The sequence below is a fragment of the Herpailurus yagouaroundi genome, unplaced genomic scaffold, assembly GCF_014898765.1.
Source record: "Herpailurus yagouaroundi ecotype Mexico unplaced genomic scaffold, PumYag 29, whole genome shotgun sequence".
Classification (NCBI taxonomy): domain Eukaryota; kingdom Metazoa; phylum Chordata; class Mammalia; order Carnivora; family Felidae; genus Herpailurus; species Herpailurus yagouaroundi.
In genome coordinates, this window is record NW_024412377.1 from 60,037,585 (window position 1) to 60,058,291 (window position 20,707).

Below are 20,707 nucleotides of genomic sequence, written 5' to 3' on the forward strand. Positions count from 1 at the left end.
ATTTCGAAGACTGCACAAAAGGAGGAATGGCCCGTTGATAATTTTTATAAAGATTACATGTTGAAATGATAGCGTTTTTGGATGTATTGGGCTGAATAAAATATTGCTAACATGAATTTCACCGTATTTACTTTTTTTAACCTGGCTCCTAGAAAATTAAAAATCGCAGATGTAGCTCTCATTCTATTTCCGTTGGACAGCGCGGCCGCAGACAGCTGCGTGTCAGGTTCTAATTGCTTTTCATCCCTTAGCTGGTGTAATATTCTCAAAAACCCTGTTAGGTCGATATTACAGTCTTTATGGATGAGCAAAGAAGACCTTAAACTGTCCAAGTTCATGCTGCCAGTGAGTTGTGGAAGTGGAGTAAGAGCTAAGGCAGCCTGAATCCCTGAGCTCCCTGCCTCCTGAATGCTTTGTTATGTTTCTGAGAGGTTAAAATGTGGTTAGGAGCACCAGGCTTCGAAGCTGGACCCTCGTTCCCATCTCAGCCTCATACTGATTACCCCGGCCAAGTTACTAAGCCTTTCTGTGCCTCCGTTTGCACATGTGTGAATGGGGGAAATACCTTATACTTCACGGAGTTGTTGAGAGAATTAGATACCATATGCAAAGCACCAAGTATGATGTCTGGCACCTGTTAGCTGTAGTTATTCAACCCTGGCTACCTCTTTGCAGATTTATAGGTTAACTCTTATTCATCCATCAGACCTTTGCTGGAAAGTTACTTCCTCAGCGAAATCTTTCTTGCCCATACTTAACCCTTCTCTGTCCCCACCCCACTTCCCAATTGAGGACAGCACCTCCATGTTACAGCCTGATACATCTCTCCCTCTTGCACTTACCACACTTATAAATCTTTACAGTTCATTTATTTGATTTAATGCCTTTCCACCTACAGACTGTTACATTCAAGAAGGCAGGGGTATTGTCTAGTGGGGTCATCGTTGTGTCCTCATTAATAGCATAGTATCTGACACACAATAAGAATTCTAGCAAGTCTTTGAATGAATGAGAGCTAGTTTTTTGGCTTCCTTGATATTGTTGGCCAGGATGTCTTGGGGCTAGTTCCCCCCCCTTTTTTTTTTGGTAAATGTCGATTATAATAATATTTAACTTATGTCCGTTAAATGAGATAATTCATTTGAAGCACTCTGTCTGGCAAATAGTAGATCCTCACGGAGTATATATTATTACTAACAATGCAATAATTAGTGCCTAGCCCCATCACTAAGCTTTGGAAAGGTCTTATATTTTATTTTTAAAGTTTGTTTATTTTGTGTGAGAGAGAGAGGGAGTGTCTGCAAGTGAGCAGGGGAAGGGTATAGAGGGGTTGAGAATCCCAAGCAGGTCCCAAGCTGACAGCACATGGAGCTGGTGAAGCCCGATGTGGAGCTCGAACCCATGAAGCATGAGATCATGACCTGAGCTGAAATCAAGAATCAGACACTCAACCGATTGAGCCATCCAGGCACCCATGGAAAGGTCTTCTGTTTTAGAGCAGTAACTGCCAGCCCTGGATAACGTAGGATACCTTTTATTTCCCTCTGTCTTCTAAAATCATATATCTCCCATTTCATCTTCATTCTTAATGACCTTGCTTCCTGATTCACTGATAAATTGGAGCAGTTAGAAGAGCACTTATGCAGACTCCCACCACTAATCTACCTACTTATCAGTGTCTGTACCCATATACTTTGCTTTCCCTTACTTTAGATGAAATATTCATGCTCCTTTCTGAAATCAGTCCCTGTACATTAGACCTCGTTGTCTTTTCATCTCTCTAGCAGTTTGCCATGACCTCTCTAGCATCAGTTTTTCTTTTCTCCTGAATCTATCCCATGACATATACACATGCTGTTATTTTTTCTTAATTTTTTTTTTGTTGTTTTTAAAAGACAAACCTATTCCCCTTTCAGCTACTGCCCTGTTTATCTAGTAGTCTCCTTTGCAGCAAAACTACTTGTTTTCCTATTTTCCCACCATCCTCTCCAACCCATTTTAGTTGGCTTCCAGGATAACACATGCTCTTGGTTTTCCTCCTACCTCATTGGTCATGCCTAAGTACACTTTACTTCTTATTTCCACCTCTTAATGCCTCAAACCTTGGTCCTCTTCTCTTTAATTATGCTCGTACTCTGGAGATACCAAGGCTCAAGGATTTATGTTAATAACTCCTAGGTTTATATTACCCGCCCAGATCCTTCTACTAGTATAGCCAACTGGTTACTTGACATATATGATGTTCAAAACATAAGCCCCTGATTTTTTTTTTTAAGTTTATTTATTTTGAGAGAGGGAGGGAGAGAGAGAGAGAGAGAGAGAGAGAGAGGCAGAGAGAGACACTCCTAAGTGGGCTCTGTCACACAGAGCCCAATGAAAGGCTCGAACTCACAAACTGTGAGATCATGACGCTTAACCAACTGCACCACCCAGACACCGCAAGCCCCTGATTTTTTTTTTTTAAAACAATTTTTGCTCACAATTTTTGTGGATTCAACTGATGGCAAATCTGCTCTACTTGTTGCTCAGGCCAGCCTTGGAGATATTTTTGACTTTTCTCTTTTTTATACACCCCACATTTAATTGTTAAAAAATCATGTTGGGTTTATGTCCAAGCTTCATGCAGAATTTGACCATTTCTCCGTACTCCTTATATAACCACTCTCATGTGAGCAATCATCTCACTTGGTCTGTCCCTTGCTCCCCTCCAAACTATTCAACATAGCAGCCAAAATGATCCTTTTAAATGTATCAGATCTCTACTCCAGACTTTGTAATGAATCTCACTTTCACCCATAGTAGAAGCCAAAGTCCTCACAATAGCCCAATTAGCCTATTCTCTCCTCTGATCTAAATTCTTGTTCATTCCTTGGGTTTCCTTCCACTTTAATGCTACCCTTCTACCTCTATTCCTTTATCTTTCTGGAAAAAGGTACATGGCTAATTCTCTTACCTTCTGCAAGGCTTTGCTCCTAAGTCCCTTGAGGACTTTTCCCCCAATGCTTATTTTAGATTTCATCCTACTAACAATACTCCTACCTCTTCTAAGTTCCCTTATCCTGTTCTTTTTTTTAATTTTATTTCCACTTTAATGCATTTAATTATTATACTACTTTTGCTTATCTTCTCCCACTGGAAGTTAAGTTTCATGAAAGAAGAGTGCTTTTTCTTTTGGTCCATTTGGATGCTGATGGATCTGAAATGCCCAGAATGGAGCTCAGCACACAGGCTTTAAGAAATATTGTTGGGGGCGCCTCAGTGGCTCAGTTGGTTAAACGTTCAACCTTGGCTCAGGTCATGATCTCACGGTTTGTGGGTTCAAGCTCCGTGTTGGGCTCTGTGCTGACAGCTCAGAGCCTGGAGCCCAATTTGGACTCTGTGTCTCCCTCTCTCTGAGCCCCTCCCCTGCTCATACTCTGTCTCTGTCTCTCAAAAATAAAACATTAAAAAAAAAATATTTGGTGAATGAATGACTACATTGACTGGAGAGGGGGGAAACACCTTATTAATAGCCTGTTGCTCTTTGAATGCAAAGCTGAGTTTAAATCTGGCCTGAGAGACTGGGATCAATTTGGAAAGGATCATGAGTAAGGTCCAGTTACAGTGGAATGTTTCTATATACAATGTTTCAGTCATTGATTAGAAATCTAGAATGAGAGAAATGTTCTTTAGTTACTCTGAACATGATTCTGTTTTGCATGTCTTGTTATGAATAACTAGGAAAATACTAGGAGCATGTTGTCAATAAAGCATATTTAATGTGTTCAAGAAGTTAACACTGTTTCAAAAAATTGTGGACCTGAGAGTCTTTGCCTTACAAACCTTATTCAAATCTGCCTTCTTACATTTTAAGTTAGCAGTCATGTTACTATAAAGTTTCTTGATTTCTTTCATTGTTCTCTTAACTTGATTACCTGTTTAGTGATGTATGAGACCCATCCAACCTTAGTATTTAAGAAGCTTAGCACACAACTGAATAGTTCCCTGCATTTCTTAGAAACAGGTGTGTTCAGGTTTTGTTTTTGTTTTCCTCTGTGATTTGGTCTCAAATCAGGTAATGGAATTAACAGACTTTTCTTTTAGAACAAGCAAATTTGACCATTTAAAAGTCAGGAATAATATATTTGATGCTATGTTTTTCTGTATGTCAGTAGTATTAGGGGAAAAGATATGTCTATTTTTTTTATTATTGTTACTGTATGGAGTATTTTGTTTAAGCTTAAGTACTTACATTTCCTCTGTTTACCAGAAGCAAAAGCAGAAGCAAAAAAAAAAAAAAAAACAAAACATGGAGGCAGATATAATTGCAGATCTTCGATGCAAGCTCAAAGAGGTTGAAGAAGAGCGACTAAAAGCTGCACAATATGGTTTACAACTAGTAGAGAGCCAAAATGAGTTGCAGAATCAGTTGGATAAATGTCGTAATGAAATGATGACCATGACTGAGGTAGGACCCTGGGACTCCTCTGTTTATAAGGGTGTGCTTAGCTATTGAAGATTTGTATTGTCTAGAAATTATTAATATTAGTTTGATTCCTTTTTGAAGATTTTAGTTCTAGTTCCTACTCACCCCCATCTCTAATAAAAGGAACTGAAGTAAATGAATTCCTAACATTCTTTCTGACCCTGTGTGTTCTGAATTTGAAGTTATTGTTCTCTTTAGCACATACTGGATTTTAGATTTTATTTTGTCTGCAGTCTTCCTTGGTGACCTCACTTGTTTCATAGCTTTAGATAATACCTAAATGTCCTATGACACTATACCAGGTCCTTACTTTACCCTTAAAGTCTAGATTTGTATATTCCATTGCCTACTAATAGACATCTCAAATGTAACAAACAGAATCATTGATTCTCTGCCTGCTAACAAAACATTCTCTTGCAGTTTAGCTTACTTAGTAAACGTAAATAATTTAAGCCAAATTTCTAGGGGTTTTATTCAATATCTTTGTGTCCTTTCTTTCTCATGTTTAATCCATTAGGAAGATCTAAGAACTTGACCATCCACCTATGTTACTGCCATTCTGATCCAGACCACCATCATCTGTCCCGTAGACTACAGTAGCCTTTTAACCAGGTTGCCTGCTTCCCTCATTGCCTTTCATACCATTCGTTCTTCACACAGCAGCCAAGTGGCCATTGAAAGAGAAACAAAAGATCATGTTACAGCCCTGCTAAAATCACACCTATGGGGGCACCTGGGTGGCTCAGTTGGTTGAGCATCTGACTCTTGATTTCGGCTCAGGTCATGATCTCATGGTTTGTGGGATCAAGTGATCAAGTCCTGCGTTGGGCCCTGCACTGACAGTGTGTCATGGAGCCTGTTTGGGATTCTCTCTCTCCCTCTATCTCTGTCCCTGCTCCTGTGTGCACTCTCTCTCAAAAATAAACATTAAACACGCACACACGCCCACCTATGACTTCCGATTATATTTACAACAAAATCTCAACTCCTTACCGGGGTTTGCAGATTTGTATGTGATCTGACCCATGGCAACTACTTTACTCATCTTTAACTACTTTTCCTTGTTCTTAGCTATACTAATCCTGCCTTACAGGCTTTACATGAGCTGTTGCCTTCATCTGCATTGCTCATTCCCTGTCCCAACCCTTGGACTGAGTCCTCAACCTTTACATTTCTGTTTAATGTTACCTCAGCTTGAGAGACCTTCCCTGACTGTTTTGTAAAGTTGCCATCATTCACTGATCCAGCTAATTAAATCAGATTATAAGCTCCATGAGAGAAGGAATGTTGTTTGCCTTGTTCACTGCTGTATCTGTAGTGTCTGGCACACATTTATTGAAAGAATGAATTAATCTGTTTTCCGTTTTATGTAGTAAGTGCTCAGTAATATGGTTAAACTTTGATCTCAGTATTTAAGTACAGCAAGTAAAAATAACTTGCTTATTTTTCTCTTATTTAATTTTCTCTTATTTTTAACAGCTTATTGAAGGAGTTTGAACTAATGCTTTTTTTAATCTTTAAACTTCCCTGTCAGAAGCAAAAGCCCTCTTAAATCCTCCTTTTATTTCTGCACTATATTCATTTGAGAAGTCACTTGTAAACATTTCTCAGATGACTACATTCTGAAAGGTCTAATTTAGTATTTCATTTTTTACCTAGTCCACTATTTTATTTTCAGAGTCATAAGTAGAGCATATCATTATCAAACCAAGTAATTCTCACTAGGAAAGCTGAAGTGCTATAAAATGTTTTGTTTTGTTTTGTTTTGTTTTTATTTTTGTTTTTGTTTTCCCTAGCAGAGATTACTTGACATGTTGACATTCCATGAACACCTTTTTTTTCCTTAACAGGGCATAGAAGCAATTACCACATTAGTACCATGGGTTGAAAGCCTCTGGGTTTTCTTAGGACTGATTAGCTACAAAGTTACTCCATATCTAACATGTGCTGGTTAGGTAGAAAGCAGCAAATAGGTGAAGTAGGAATGAAACAGTTCAAGGTGAGAAGTGCTTATATATGATGGCTTTAAGTTAGTTTTACGTAATTGGATTATAATTGTATCTGTTTTCAGAATTATGAACAAGAAAAATATACTCTTCAGAGAGAAGTTGAGCTTAAGAGTCGAATGTTAGAAAGTTTGAGCTCTGAATGTGAAGCTGTTAAACAACAACAGAAAACACATCTGGAGCAATTAAAAGAACAACTAAGCAGAAGCCATGGACAGGAAGTGAATGAACTAAAAACTAAGGTTTGGATTTCTATGTATGTCAAAACAAAAATATTTCATGCTTATGGAATTACCAATCTGTAAATGTTAGGTGATGATGATTTTCTTGATATTGTCTATTCATAATAGCTGAGATCAAGGGTTCCATCATCATAATGTTGGGAGTGGGAACACTGAGAAACAAGTTTACCTGAGGGACTTGTATTAATAACATTGTACTAATTGAATACAATTATTTAATTTTATTAACTGGGTATTTGAATGGAGTTTTAGTTTACTAACCACCATGACCTTGTTTAAAGTGCATAGTATGGCAGTCCCGTTTTAGAAAGACTGGTCTCCTAGTTTTCACTGCAACTAGTGATCTACTTTGTAATTCTACAGAAGAAACCCGTAGTTTATTTATTGTAAAATAACATACATTAGAATTGATACTTTCTAGTTTGTTTATTGAAGGTTAACTGATAACATATGATCTGCCTCCTACAACAACTCCTTAAGGAGGATACCATGATTGTCTCCATTTAACAGATGAGAAAATCAGTGTTTAAACAGAGTGAGTAAATTGGACAAAACCACAGAAATCAGTTGAGATTTGAACTGAAGCTGTCTGATTCTAAAGTCCATGTTGCTGTTCTTAGTCTAATGACATGTTATACTGGCTTCATTTCATGCATAAATACAAATTGTCCATTCTTTTCTGGTACCCCCAACTATCCAGTGCCTTCAGGTTACTTCTAAGGAATCCAGAACCTTTATCATGGCTCCTCTTTGTATAGAGTCCCTACTTCCCAGACCCCTCTCTACAAAACCTCTCCTGACTTTTTGCCTATTTTCTCAGAAGCCTGTTTTCTAATTTTCATTGTTTCGTGTAGCATCCTTCAAGATTTCTATGTATCTGTACCACCTGTACTGTTAATTAATTTCTTTAAACTGACTCTCTTTTTATATTTTCTTATTTTAAGTAATGATGTCATTGAAATTATATATTTGAGCTGGTTATATTTTTTCCTAAAATGTTGTCAGAAAAACATGACTATCAAAATATGCTTTCATGGTAATAGAATCATCTTACATTCATTCGGGCAAACAGTAATCCACCTTGTCTGAAACTAATCTAAGTTGAGACACCAATGACTGATAACGATGCGTTCTTCTTCCCCCACTCCTCGCCATGTTATTTTCGTTTTAGCAGTAGCTTTCATTATGTAAACAAAAAAGAGTAAAAGAGTAATGTAGGAAATACTCAGAGTCTGAGGCAAAGCCACCTATATAAGAGATGGCTTTTTGGTGGAGCAAAGACTAAATTAGTCAAAAAATATTTTCAGTCTTAACGGATGTTCTCAAGTCACTTGTGCCAAAATTTTCACATTTTATCTGAAATTTTTCACTTCTTTCTCACATATAATCCATCAACAAGTTCTAAGAACCTAATCTATAAAACATCCATGTGTGCTGCTACCATTCTAGTCCAGATCACCATCATCTCTCCTCCAGACTACTATTGTAACCTTCTATCCAGGTAGCCTGCCTCCATTGTTGCTACTCATAACATTCACTCTTCACACAATAGCCAAAGTGGCCAAGTCCAGACTTACTTTGATTACTAATATGGACTATTTGTATGTTTGTAAGACAGAGCATATCACTATTAAAAGATGCCTAGCCTTGGCCAAATAGGAAACCCTAATCGTCTCATCATGTAGTAAATTTGGGTCAGTCAGTCGTTCCAACATAGATCATTCAGCTAATTTTTTTTTTTTCACATTATGGAAATAGGAAAGGGAAAGTAAGTCAAAAGGCTCTTATATTTTAAATAGAAAATATCAGGATATAATCTAAGAAAGTTGATACCCAATTGAAGATAATTCAATATAGATGATAATTGTAACCCTGGACGTCAAGCAAAAGTTTTTTGTTGGTAACAGAAATTGTGTAGTGAATACTAGGCATTGTGTTATATGTTTTATCCACCTGATCTCAGTTGAGAGCCTCACAGTAACCCAGGAATGGTTGATACAATCATTTACCAGTTTTACATAGGAGGAATGAAATAGGCTAAATCTAGGCTTTCCCTTAAAAATTCATCCTTCTGCTATAAGTTTGTTCCCTTTAAACTATATATTTTCAGTTTTCCAAGATTTAGAACTATATGAAAATGTAATTTATTTTGTTCAGCTTTACTGTCTTCCAAAATAGTTATACTGCAGTTACCAGAATAATTTGTACTGCAACTATATATTCTGATGACCTTCAATTACCTTTTGATTTTTTAAGATTTCATTTTTTTTTTTTTACTTTAGTTAGAAAAACTAAAAGCAGAATTAGACGAAGCTAGGCTTAGTGAAAAGCAGCTGAAGCACAAAGTAGATCATCAGAAGGAACTCCTTTCATGTAAATCAGAGGAAATGAGAATAATGTCTGAGCGTGTACACGAAAGTATGTCTTCAGAGATGCTGGCTCTTCAAATTGAGCTGACTGAAATGGAAAGTATGAAGGTAATATTTATGGCATGTATGTTCTTAGAGTTTTTTTTTCTTGCGTATTTTTGTTACATGTTTTTGTTATAATTTTAAGGCTGAAATACTTTTTGCCTTAATTTTGATGTAACTAATTAAAAAATATTTTAGAGAGTTTTTAGGTGGATTACTTCATGCATAGTAAAGCTTTAAATTATGTGATTATGTAAAGCAGACTACCTTCTGATTAATGAAACCTCTGGAAGAATTTAGAGTCATTAACTGATCCTAGTTTGTGTCTAAAAACCCTATATAAATGTTGGTTTCATGGAAATTGATATGCAGATGAATGTAGGTTTTTTTTTTATTGTAGGCTAAGGTTAATTAAAAATTAAAGTCTTCACAGGAGAGAAAGATACCTTTTCATTTTGTTCCCTGCTGAAAAATATAATTTTATTATTTTATGATGCACCTTACAACCTTTGACTAGTTCTTTAGTTTTAGTTTTGAACCACAGCTGATAAACTGAGCAGCTGCTAAATGAAAGATTTATTGAGGAGAATTTCCTCTTTTTCAATTCCTGTTGAATAGACTACCCTCAAAGAAGAAGTGAATGAATTACAGTATAGACAAGAACAACTAGAACTTCTTAGTACTAATTTAATGCGCCAGGTAGACCGTCTTAAAGAAGAAAAAGAGGAGCGAGAGAAAGAAGCAGTTTCTTACTATAATGCCTTAGAGGTACTGTGATTACGGTAACATTATTTTTTCCAATTTATAATAAGTTGTTTCCTTGCTAACTTAACCCCTATCAGCTAAATTGTTTTCTTTTAAATTTAGAAAGCTCGTGTAGCAAATCAAGATCTTCAGGTGCAATTAGACCAGGCCCTCCAGCAAGCCTTGGACCCCAGTAGTAAAGGCAACTCTTTGTTTGCAGAGGTACTTAACAAATACTCCATTGATTAAATTGGCATTTCACTTAATACAAGAATAATTACACATGTTAATATTTTCTAGGTGGAAGATCGAAGGGCAGCAATGGAACGTCAGTTCATCAGTATGAAAGTCAAGTATCAGTCACTAAAGAAGCAAAATGCATTTAATAGAGAACAGATGCAGAGAATGAAGGTATCGAGTTATCATAATTGGAGGCTTATTAAACCTATTTTGTATCCATATTACATGTACAAATATATCAAAGAAAGCATCTTTTTATTCAAAGAATGTACTTAGTTATTTCTAGAACTACATGATTTTAGAAAAAAATATTTATTTTTTTAATTGAAAATTTTTTTAATTTTTTTTTTTTTTACATTTATTTATTTTTGAGAGACAGAGAAACGGAGCACACGTGGGGAGGGGCAGAGAGAGAAGGAGAATCCAAAGCAGGCTCCAGGCTCTGAGCTGTCAGCACAGAGCCCAATGCAAGGCTAGAACTCACGAACCGTGAGATCATGACCTGAGCCGAAGTTGGATGCTCTACCAACTGAGCCACCCAGGCACCCCCAAAAATCTACATTTTAAAATTGACTAAAAGATCTATTGTATTTTATTTAAAACATTAATTCCTTAGTAAATATTTAGTAGTAATACAGTTAGCATCCATTGATTTTTTTTTTTTAATGGTTGCTCAATAACTTTGCCAGAAATGTATAAATATTTGTGTAGTAGGGAAAAGAACTTGAAAAGTTTTCATTTCCTGCTGTTGTCCTGGCATCTCTTAGCACAGCCCTAAGGTTCCTACTTCAATGGAAGCTAGCTCTGTCACCATTCTTCAGTTCTCCTGCAAAGGCTTATTAAAGAGTGGGATTTAGATTTCCTTTTCTTGCAGTTCCTCAAGTCAAGCATGTTTTGATTTAAGGGGTTTTTGGTCATTTTAGTCAAACAGGCAGTAACAGAAAAACATGTGGAAGTTATAAAGATTGTAGTATTGTACCCAGCTTTTAGAATCCTGATCCTTAAACTGTTTTGCTTAACTGGTAACTGGAAGTCTCGAAGGGTTTCCTGCCTTTTATTTAGGATGGTGAGATTTACAAAGAAATATGAAAAGTCATAATTAAACTTTGGTGTTAGATGAACTTGGGATTTAATCCTAGTTCTATCCATTGTTAGCTATGTGACCTTAGACAAGTATTTTTACTTTTCAGAACATCAGTCACCTCATCTATGAAGTAGATATGATAGAACCTGCTTCTTAAATTGTCCTGGAATTAAATAAAAGTATAGTAAAATGCTTACACGGTGCTTGGCGTACAAGGAAGTACTGACTTAATAAAGATCTGTGGTTTTTAAGGATTTTGATTGTGCTGCCTGGTTTACTGAGGCTCTCCCCAATCCAGGAATGACACTTTTTGTAAATTTTCTCACATTTGCTTTTTGTTTTCTTTCAATATTTGTTGGGTTACTATTAATCTCCCAGTGTTCCCATGATATTGGGACAACAAGTAGCATTCTGAATCTTCTTAGGCTAAATGTGTCTAGATTCTAGTCTGAAGTGGAACAAAATATGGTCCTTAAAAATGTTAGAAGTCATCTTTCTGCCTTTGTGACCATAACTGCAATGTAATATCATTGTTTGCTTTCCTCAAACTATATTTAAACTAACTGATACTTTTTAGAACTTCAAAATTTTCTGAAGGCAGAAAGGAATGGTAATTTTAGATTCTAGTTAATTTCCTTTCAGCTGGTATGCAACTCCAGGTTTAGGTGGAGTCATAATTAGGTGCTGCTCTTAAATAAATTTCTTTATATTTGTATTGAAGATTCCCTCAGTGTCCTTAGATGACTTTTACCTTTGCTTTCTATCCTTTTCATTTGTGAATCTCACCTTTATAAATATAAGTAGCTTCATAATTTCTCCCACTTAATACTATTGAAGTTAATCAAAATTTTAGAAAAACCCCAGCAGACCCTTAATGACAGTGGATGTGATGAGTAAAGTATAACATTATAGCATTTGAGCAGGTTTATTTACTGTTTAAGTGATGCTTCTGGATCATAGCCATTCATTTCAATTTTATGTTTCACAGAAGTACAAATAATTTTTATTATCAGATATTACTCCTAAGTATTCAGATAAGTACTCAGAGTTATATCTATAACTAAACTTATTGATATAAATATTTTCAAATTATTAGATTATTAAATTAGACATAGCTAGTTTTGTTTCCAAACTGAGTTCAGGGGGTAGTATAGTACAAAATATGCATTATACCAAAAATGTTATTGTTAGAATTTTCCTCTCCCCAATTCAGTTCTGTGGGGGTGGGGGTGGGATTGTAAATTTTTTTTTTTTTTCCCCAGTTACAAATTGCGACATTGCTACAAATGAAAGGATCTCAAACTGAGTTTGAGCAACAGGAGCGGCTGCTTGCCATGCTGGAGCAGAAGAACGGTGAAATTAAACACCTCTTAGGTGAAATCAGAAACCTGGAGAAATTTAAGGTATGTGTAACTCCTTCAATAGTGCAGCCAGATTTGGTTTGAATATCTTAAATCAGTTGATCCTTGAGCAACACAGGGGTTAGGGATGCCCACCCCTGTGCTGTCAAAACTCTGCATAATTTTTGACTCCCCCAAAACTGTATTAGTAGCTTACTGTTTATTGGAATCTTTACTGATGACATAAACAGTTGATTGACACATGTTTAGTATGTTATATGTATAATACACCATATTCTTACAATAAAGTAAGTTGGAGAAAATAAAGTGTTGTTAAATTATAAGGAAGAAAAAATAACATTTACAGTACTCTACTGTGAAAAATTCACATATGAGTGGACCTATACCACTCAAACCTGTGTTATTCAAAGGACAACTGTATTAACCCAATATGCTATTCATTTTGAGTAATAAGAATTGTTGTTTTCTTTAGAGTTTATATGAAAGTACGGAATCTAGGCAGTCCGTCAACTCTGACACTCCAGAAGATAACACTTACTATACAGATTTACTTCAGATAAAGCTTGACAACTTAAAGTAAGTGTTGGGTGGTTAGAAAGATGGACACACTCTTGACTTGCTTATAATAAGTAGTATTAGTGACTACAAATTTTTGTTTTCACATTGCCAAAAGAAATTCCGGAAAAGAAAAGCAACAAAAATATATTGGTGGCAGATGAGATATATTGAAGATATAATTAGTGCTGGTTATTGAAGAAAAAATATTTTCAATGAATAATTAAAGATTTTGATTTCTTTGGGTTTAGTTTTTTAGACTGGTAAGTGAAAAGAACTTTAATACAGAAAATGTACTTATACTCTAAATTTTTCAAGATTAATATCACCTAATTTAACACTTGAAAGTTAAGTTATTTGTATGTGCATTACTGCGGAAATAATACTTTGCCCCTTTGTCCATTTCCTTTGAAGAATGCATGACATTTTTTTGTTTGAAAATGCTATTGTTAAAGCTTATTTTGTTTATTGTTTCTTTCTTATCTAAAACCCCCCAAAAATGTATTTTTGTCTAAGAGTTCAAGTATATAGTAAAAGATTTTGCAGTAACAATATACCTTGTGTGTGTGTGTGTGTGTGTGTGTGTGTGTGTGTGTATAAAACATGTATGTATATTGTGTGTTATTTTAATATTCCTTGATTCTCCTTTTTGTATTTATATAGCAAAGAAAATGAAAGCACTAAAGGTGAATTGTCCATACAGCGAATGAAAGCATTATTTGAGAGCCAACGGGCTTTGGATATTGAAAGAAAACTTTTTGCAAATGAAAGATGCCTCCAGCTCTCCCAAAGTGAAAATATGAAACTGAGAGCTAAATTAGATGAGTTAAAACTGAAGTATGAACCTGAAGGTATGCATGTCTCATTTATGTTGTCTTTTAAATTATGAGACACCCTGAGAAATCATATCAAGTTTTTTTCTTACTACAGCTTTATGCAAATCCCATTACAAACTAATTTATGGTTATGTATCTGTATCTAATAAAACAGATTTACTCCTACAAAAGATGTAGGAAAATTCTAAGAGAACTGGGTACTGGGTATGTATGAATATGATAGGTATTCTGTTGGATATCTGTATATTAGAGCCTTGATAAGGTTTGAAAACCTTAGAGATTTTTCCATTTAAGATTGCGGACACCCTACATAATACCAAAGAGTTTGATTTTGTTGAGGCAACTGATGTTTGGGCTCTGTATTAGTTAATACCATTTATAGAAAACCTAAAAATGGAGACTTAAAAAAGATAGGTATTAATTCTTCCCCTTACAAAAGTCTGGAAGAGACATTCCAGAACTGGTCAGAGTGTCAGGATCTAGGCTTCATTTGCATTGTTCATCAGTATAATCCTTGAGTAGAATTGAGTCACATGACTCCCCTACAAGAAAAGCTGAGAAAGGCAATCTTGATTCTCAGGGGTCATATTCCCAACTACATCTTGGGATTTTTTTTTTTTGTAAGTGTAATAGACATATAATATTTTATTAGTTTCAGGGGTGTATCATAATGATTCAATATTTATACATAATAAAATGATACCCCCCCATGATAAGTCACCATGCAAAGTTATTACAATATTATTGAGTATATTCTTGGGGGATCTATTATTGAGGAAGACTAGTGGGACAGATATTAGAGGACAACTAGCAAGTCTGATCACTGAGGTAGAAAATAGCCTTAATATATAGGCTTTGCATCTTACATACTAAAAAAGAGTAGTTTTACTGTCTGTTTGTAAATTAAAAAATAAAAGGCCAAAAATAAAACAAAGCCTAATAACGTGATGGTTCTTAAAGCAAAAAAAAAAGTGTTGTTACATGTTTTAAGTTATAGATTTTCAGCCAGTTTTTGCTCCTATGCTGTTCACATACCTAAGACTATCATTATTGTTCATGACTCATGTCATTCTCAATAGTAGTGGGGAGGTTGTCAGTAATAGTAAGCTTTTTTATAGTTTAAAAAGTCTGCTCTTCTCATCCTTTTTCTCTTTGCTGATTCTAATAGGCTTTCCTACTTAAAAATTACACATTATGAATTTCAAAGGTCTGCTGAACTGAACACTGCAAACAGAGGAAAGTATCGTGAATCTGGTTGATTCAGGGAGAATCTATCTGATGCAAGAGAAAGGGAAGATAATGATATAAAAAGAACAGTGTAGAGCAGGGACACCAACCCCATGTCCACCCATGGTTTCTCCCACCTTCACTAACAATTTTGATTTTGAAAATGAAAAACACATTGGTATGAGGATAGGGAAAAGATAGAACAATTAATTTAGTGACTGTAAGTATGCCTGCAAAGGGGGTGGAATGATGTTATGTTAGGCAGTGGGGGTAGAAGGCTATTGCTGTAGTCTGCAGTGAGACGTACTATAGTTTGAACTTGGGAGGTATCCACAGTGGAAGTACTCAGATTTTGAACATACTTTGTGGGTGGGGCTAATAAGCACAAATTGCCATAGAGAATTTGACTTGTTCTTTGCCCGTAGTCATTACAACACACAATATTGAGTGGAGTAAGTGTTTTTAATCCCCATTTTACAGACAAAGAAAATAAAGTTCGAGAGGTTAAGTACTTCCTCCAGGTCACCCAGCTACAGAGTACTACTATGAGGATTTGTATCTGGATTCCTTGACTCTTAGCCACTGAATCCTTCCTCACCTCCATGCTGAAGTCTTATAAAGCCCTGTGTAACTTTTATCACAATATCAGAAGAGAACATATAAGTGTTAATTCTGAGAGCCAAATCTTTTGAGTTCCCAAGGAAAATTTATTGCCAGATAACTTTTAAAAGATACAGTTAGTGAAGTCTATGAAAAAGAAGGGATAAAAGACAGAAACAATATATTTCAATAAAGAGATAAGTGGGTTTTAAAAGAATGAAGAAAAGGAAAAGAAAAACCAATATAACTAGTTCTGTCTTTTTATGTTTACAGTGTCTTTGTTTTGACTTATTGACTGAATATACTTTTAATGTTTTTATCCTCAGAGAAAATTGAAGTGCCTGTGGCCAAAAAGAGGCGTGAGGTCCTGCCTGTGGATATAACCACCCCTCACAGTGTATGTGCCAAAAGTGCAGTAGAGGAAGAAGTTTGTAGATTACCACCTCAGAAAGAGGAGGCACAGGGCTGTCCCAGCAATTCAGAAAATAACAACTTGCAGATAGAAAAGACAGTTTCTGTAAATACACCGGAAGTCATTCTGTCTCCTCATAAGAGTCTGCCCATGGATTCTCAGCCAAGGAAGGAAAAGAAGTGTGTAAAACTTATAGGAGTTTCAGCAGACTCTGAAGTCTTAAGTGAAAGAAGTGGAAACACCCCAGATTCTCCCAGGTCAGTGTCCTATTTTCCTCAGGGCAACCAGCAGACCTCTCCATCTCTTCTCTATCGCTGCATGAACTGTGCTATCTGTTTCTTTATCTATTTTCTTAGTATTGCATGTAGTATAATTCCCCAATTTCATCTGCCTACCTTCAACTTTTTTAAAACTTTAAGAAAAACTAAAATGATTACAAAGGGAAAGGACTCCTGAATAAGGGAATTATTTTCGAGAGTTACACTTTGCTATTTCAAGAAACAGAAATACCACAGTCTAGTACATCTCTGAATGTTTTGTTGGTTTCAAGAAATGTATAGTTGGTTATTTTTCCCCTAGTTCAAGAGTGACCATGAAAGAAAAATTAACTTATGTCCTAAAAGGGCTTTCTAGTAGTCTAAGAAATTTCAGCCTTCTAGAAACTGTTAGGTGAAATTATTTTATGGCTTTTGAAATTGTTTATCCTAAGTCTACAAGAAACAGCTTTGATTTTGACATTTTTAAATATCAAAGGTAATTCATTTTCATTTTTATATCAAAACTTCAAAGCCTGTAGTTTCTGCATGTTTGAGTTTGTGACTCAAAGAGGAAGTGTCAGACATGTGTCTATAGGAATTAACATTTTAAGGGCCTTATCTTTAAAACAAATTAAAATAATAGAGATTGGAAGGTAAGAGAAAGTGAGTGAAAGGAAAAGGTAGGTAACAGTGACTGAAGCTAGGATAGAATAAGATACAAGCTCAGGGCAAGTGTAGCAGGACCAAGAGTAGGGAAAAAAGGAATGAGGATAGAGAAGGTAATAAAAAGATGATGAAGGATGTCTGTATGCAGTGGAATGATAGATGCATTTAAAATGAGTATCTTTAGACATTTTAAAAATTAAACATATTGATGTGAAAACAGGTTGGATTGTCTACTTATTAAAAGGAGATCTTTAAGGTGCTACTAGGGCTACATGAGTCTTTGATGGGAAGGTACAGAATAAGACATTTTACTAGTGTGTATTTGAGTTAAGATAGTAAGACATAGCCCACCTTTGTAAAAGGGCTGTTTTGTATGTTTTGCCTGATTTTTTTAATAAGTCTTCAGTGCTACTAAAGGTACTGTACAGTGAAAGCACCTCAACAATGTGAGTAGCTATTATTATTAAGAGAAGGACTGTTGACCCCTGAGCAACATGGGTTTGATCTGTGCAGGTCCACTTCCATGCAAAGTTTTTTTTTTTTTATATATATATATACCATACATTATTGTAAGTGTGTTTTTCGTATGATTTTCTTAACATTTTCCTTTCTGTAGATTTACTTTAAGAGTGCAGCATATGATACATATATAAAATATGTGTTAATCACTTGTTTATGTTATGGGTAAGGCTTCCAATCAACAGTAGGCTATCAGTAGTTAAGTTTGGGGGGAGTCAGAGGTTATATGAGGATTTTTGACTGCAGGGGTCAGCATTGTTCACAGATCATCTATAATTTATTACTCCATTCCTTGAATTTTTATATAGTAACATTATAAGTCTCATAAGGTAAAAGCCTAATATTCTCAAAGAAAAAGTAACTTCAGATAAATTATAAGTCTCACACACACACACACACACACACACACACACACACACACACAGTTCCAAGTAACTTTGAAATGAAGTCAATAGGTTATGTTTGTATATATGTGATTCATTGTGTAAGTGTGCTTGACCATTGTATATTTCTGGAGGTGCAGTTCCAGAATTAATCAGTGCAGACCTTGCTATCTGTGTTGTCTTCATTTCTTTTTCTGCTCTTTTTTGCTTGATAAAAATTACTTAAGCAAATGTATTTAGCTATTTGTTTGACTCAAATTAAGTAGCACGTTGGAATTTTGTCTGGCTAGTGAAACAAAAACAAATAAAATACCACAAAACGTTTGTTTTGTGTATGTGTGAGTCCATCTGCTAACTCAATATGTTTCCAGCCTTTTGCTCGTTGCATGATTAACTTAGACACACAATACTATGATAATATTACAATAGTAAATATGGGTTTACTGGGGACTTCACTATTGCATGCTTTATAAATTTAACTGATAATCTTGCTATTAAATCTTTATAAACCTTTTAAAATATATCTTCACTGTTTTTTCATAAATGATTATTCTGCTAGTTAAAATTCAATTTAAGTTTTGTGTTTCTTTTATGAGACAAATTGCCATGTGTTCATGCACTTCAGTATTCCATGTTATTTTTATCTTGTGTTTTCCTTTTGTAGGTCATGTTAACATTAAAGTTGTGCTCTAGCATTTAAATTTTTTTGTTAGGTGTGCTTATAGTAGACATCCCATTATATTTTAATTCTTAAATTTAGGCTTTGCCATGACTTTTATCGGCGTTAAAAATATTTCTTTGGACATTTAAAATATTAAGTCTGTTGACGTAAAAAGTCTCTTTTAGAGAGGCAGTTACTTAGTTTTCTTAATGGTATTGGAGTCACCTATAATTTTTCCTCATATACATACAAACAATTATGTCTCATTAGAGGCCCATTATATGAGAAGATTGTTTCTTCTGTAATTTTTTTAACCATATTTGAATTCAGAGTGGATGCTTTAATGCCTGTAGGTTAGCTGCTGAATCAAGGCTTCAAACAGAAGTTAAAGAAAGGAAAGAAACTGCAAGCAAATTGGAAAAGGAAACTTGTAAGAAATCACATCCTATTGTATACGTGTCCTCCAAATCAACTCCAGAGACCCAGTGCCCTCAGCAGTAAGGACTTTACTTGAATGAGAGTAAGGTACCACTTGCCCAAAAGGTTGATTTGGAGCTTTGTTAAGATTGTCTTTATCAGAAGTATACAACCTTGTAGGTTATTTCTTTCTACCTGTTGTGCCAAGACCTGGCATTTTCATGTTCCTCTGACCAAATGTTTAAAATTTGGTTGTGATTCTAAGCAGGAGAGTTCCTTAAATGATGACTCTTCATGGAACTTCTATTAATGACAGTAAATAAACTAATAACTGAAGGAAAGTGTTATTATAAATTATTTGTTGCATTGTATATGTATTTTTTAAGTGTCATTAACACATACCTTCTAAGTCACATATTTGGAAAGAACACAAATCATTAACAATTACATTTTCCTATGTACTTTTTAATGAACTTAGTTTTTCACTATATTATAAAAATAGAAAACTTAGTTTAAAAATATATATTATATTGTAACTGGATTTTATCAGTGTTTAAAGCATCTATGTTTATCTTTGTATTCATGTACGTGATTTAAATTTTAAGTCTCAAGCATATGAAAAATATAATTTTGAAACTTAAAACTGCCATAAATGATCCCCTATTTTTTTTACTCTGTATAGATAACACATTGTTATCAAAAGGGGATAAAGGAAGTAAAATGAAACTTCAGAAATTCTTAATTCCCTGGTACATATAATTTATATATATATATATACACACACACACACACACACACATGTATATAATTTATATAATTATATACATATATATAATATATATTTTTAATTCTAAACTTTCCAAAGACTTTTTTTTCCTTTAAATGATTATAATCTTGTCTACAACTTAATGTCATATATATACATATACTGTAGGTGGATGTATTTATTTATATATATAGAGAGAGAGTTAAGATCTTGGTTTATGTGATTATGAAGCCTGGCAAGTTCAAAATCATCATAATGGGCTAGCAGGCTGGAGACCCAAGGAAGAGCCAGTGTTACAGTTCAAATCCAGAAGCTGTTTGGTGCAGAATTCTCTCTTGCTCTGGGGAGCTCAGTCTTTTGTTCTAAACAGGACTTGAACTAACTGCATACATAGACCGATTCACTTTATGGAATGCAAACTACTTTACTCAAAGTCTGCAGGTTTAAATGTTAATCTAATCCAAAAACACTCTCAAAGAAACCTCCAAAATAATGTTTGACCACATATCTAGGCTCCTTAGCCTTGCCAAATTGATACATACCATTAACCATCACAGTCAGTTACTTAAGTTTATTGAAATATATTAGATAGAAGGAACTTGCCTCTCACTTCTAAGAAATTAAATGAACTTTTAATTCTAATTTTTTGAAAAAAGCATACTCTAAACAATTTAGAGATTTCACATTAAATAATAACTCTTGCAAAAAGAAGTAGCTGAAGGCACCAGGGAATGAAAATTTTAACCTGAGGATAATAACAAATAATGGACCATATTCATTGCATATTATAAAATATACATTAATTCCTTCCAATATTGAGTTGTTATGTGAAGCTGTGTGCTAGGGGTGCAAAAA

The 20,707-nt window shown here is 34.9% G+C and overlaps 1 protein-coding gene across 2 annotated transcripts; it reads left to right on the forward strand.

Annotated features, from left to right (window-relative positions):
* The first annotated feature begins 4,246 nt into the window (after window positions 1–4,246).
* Window positions 4,247–19,427, forward strand: SPDL1 (spindle apparatus coiled-coil protein 1). 2 transcript variants are annotated; one of them, XM_040444499.1, is made up of 11 exons: window positions 4,247–4,447; window positions 6,537–6,713; window positions 8,996–9,190; window positions 9,743–9,892; window positions 9,992–10,090; window positions 10,169–10,279; window positions 12,455–12,595; window positions 13,026–13,129; window positions 13,772–13,959; window positions 16,098–16,440; window positions 19,023–19,427. In XM_040444499.1, exons 1-11 carry the CDS (start codon window positions 4,289–4,291, stop codon window positions 19,168–19,170), a joined length of 1,815 nt encoding a protein of 604 aa, XP_040300433.1. In that variant the 5' UTR covers window positions 4,247–4,288; the 3' UTR covers window positions 19,171–19,427. The 2 variants fall into 2 exon arrangements, with proteins under 2 accessions (XP_040300433.1, XP_040300429.1); XM_040444495.1 differs by lacking the exon at window positions 19,023–19,427 and having other exon boundaries at window positions 16,098–18,332.
* Window positions 19,428–20,707: the final 1,280 nt, after the last annotated feature.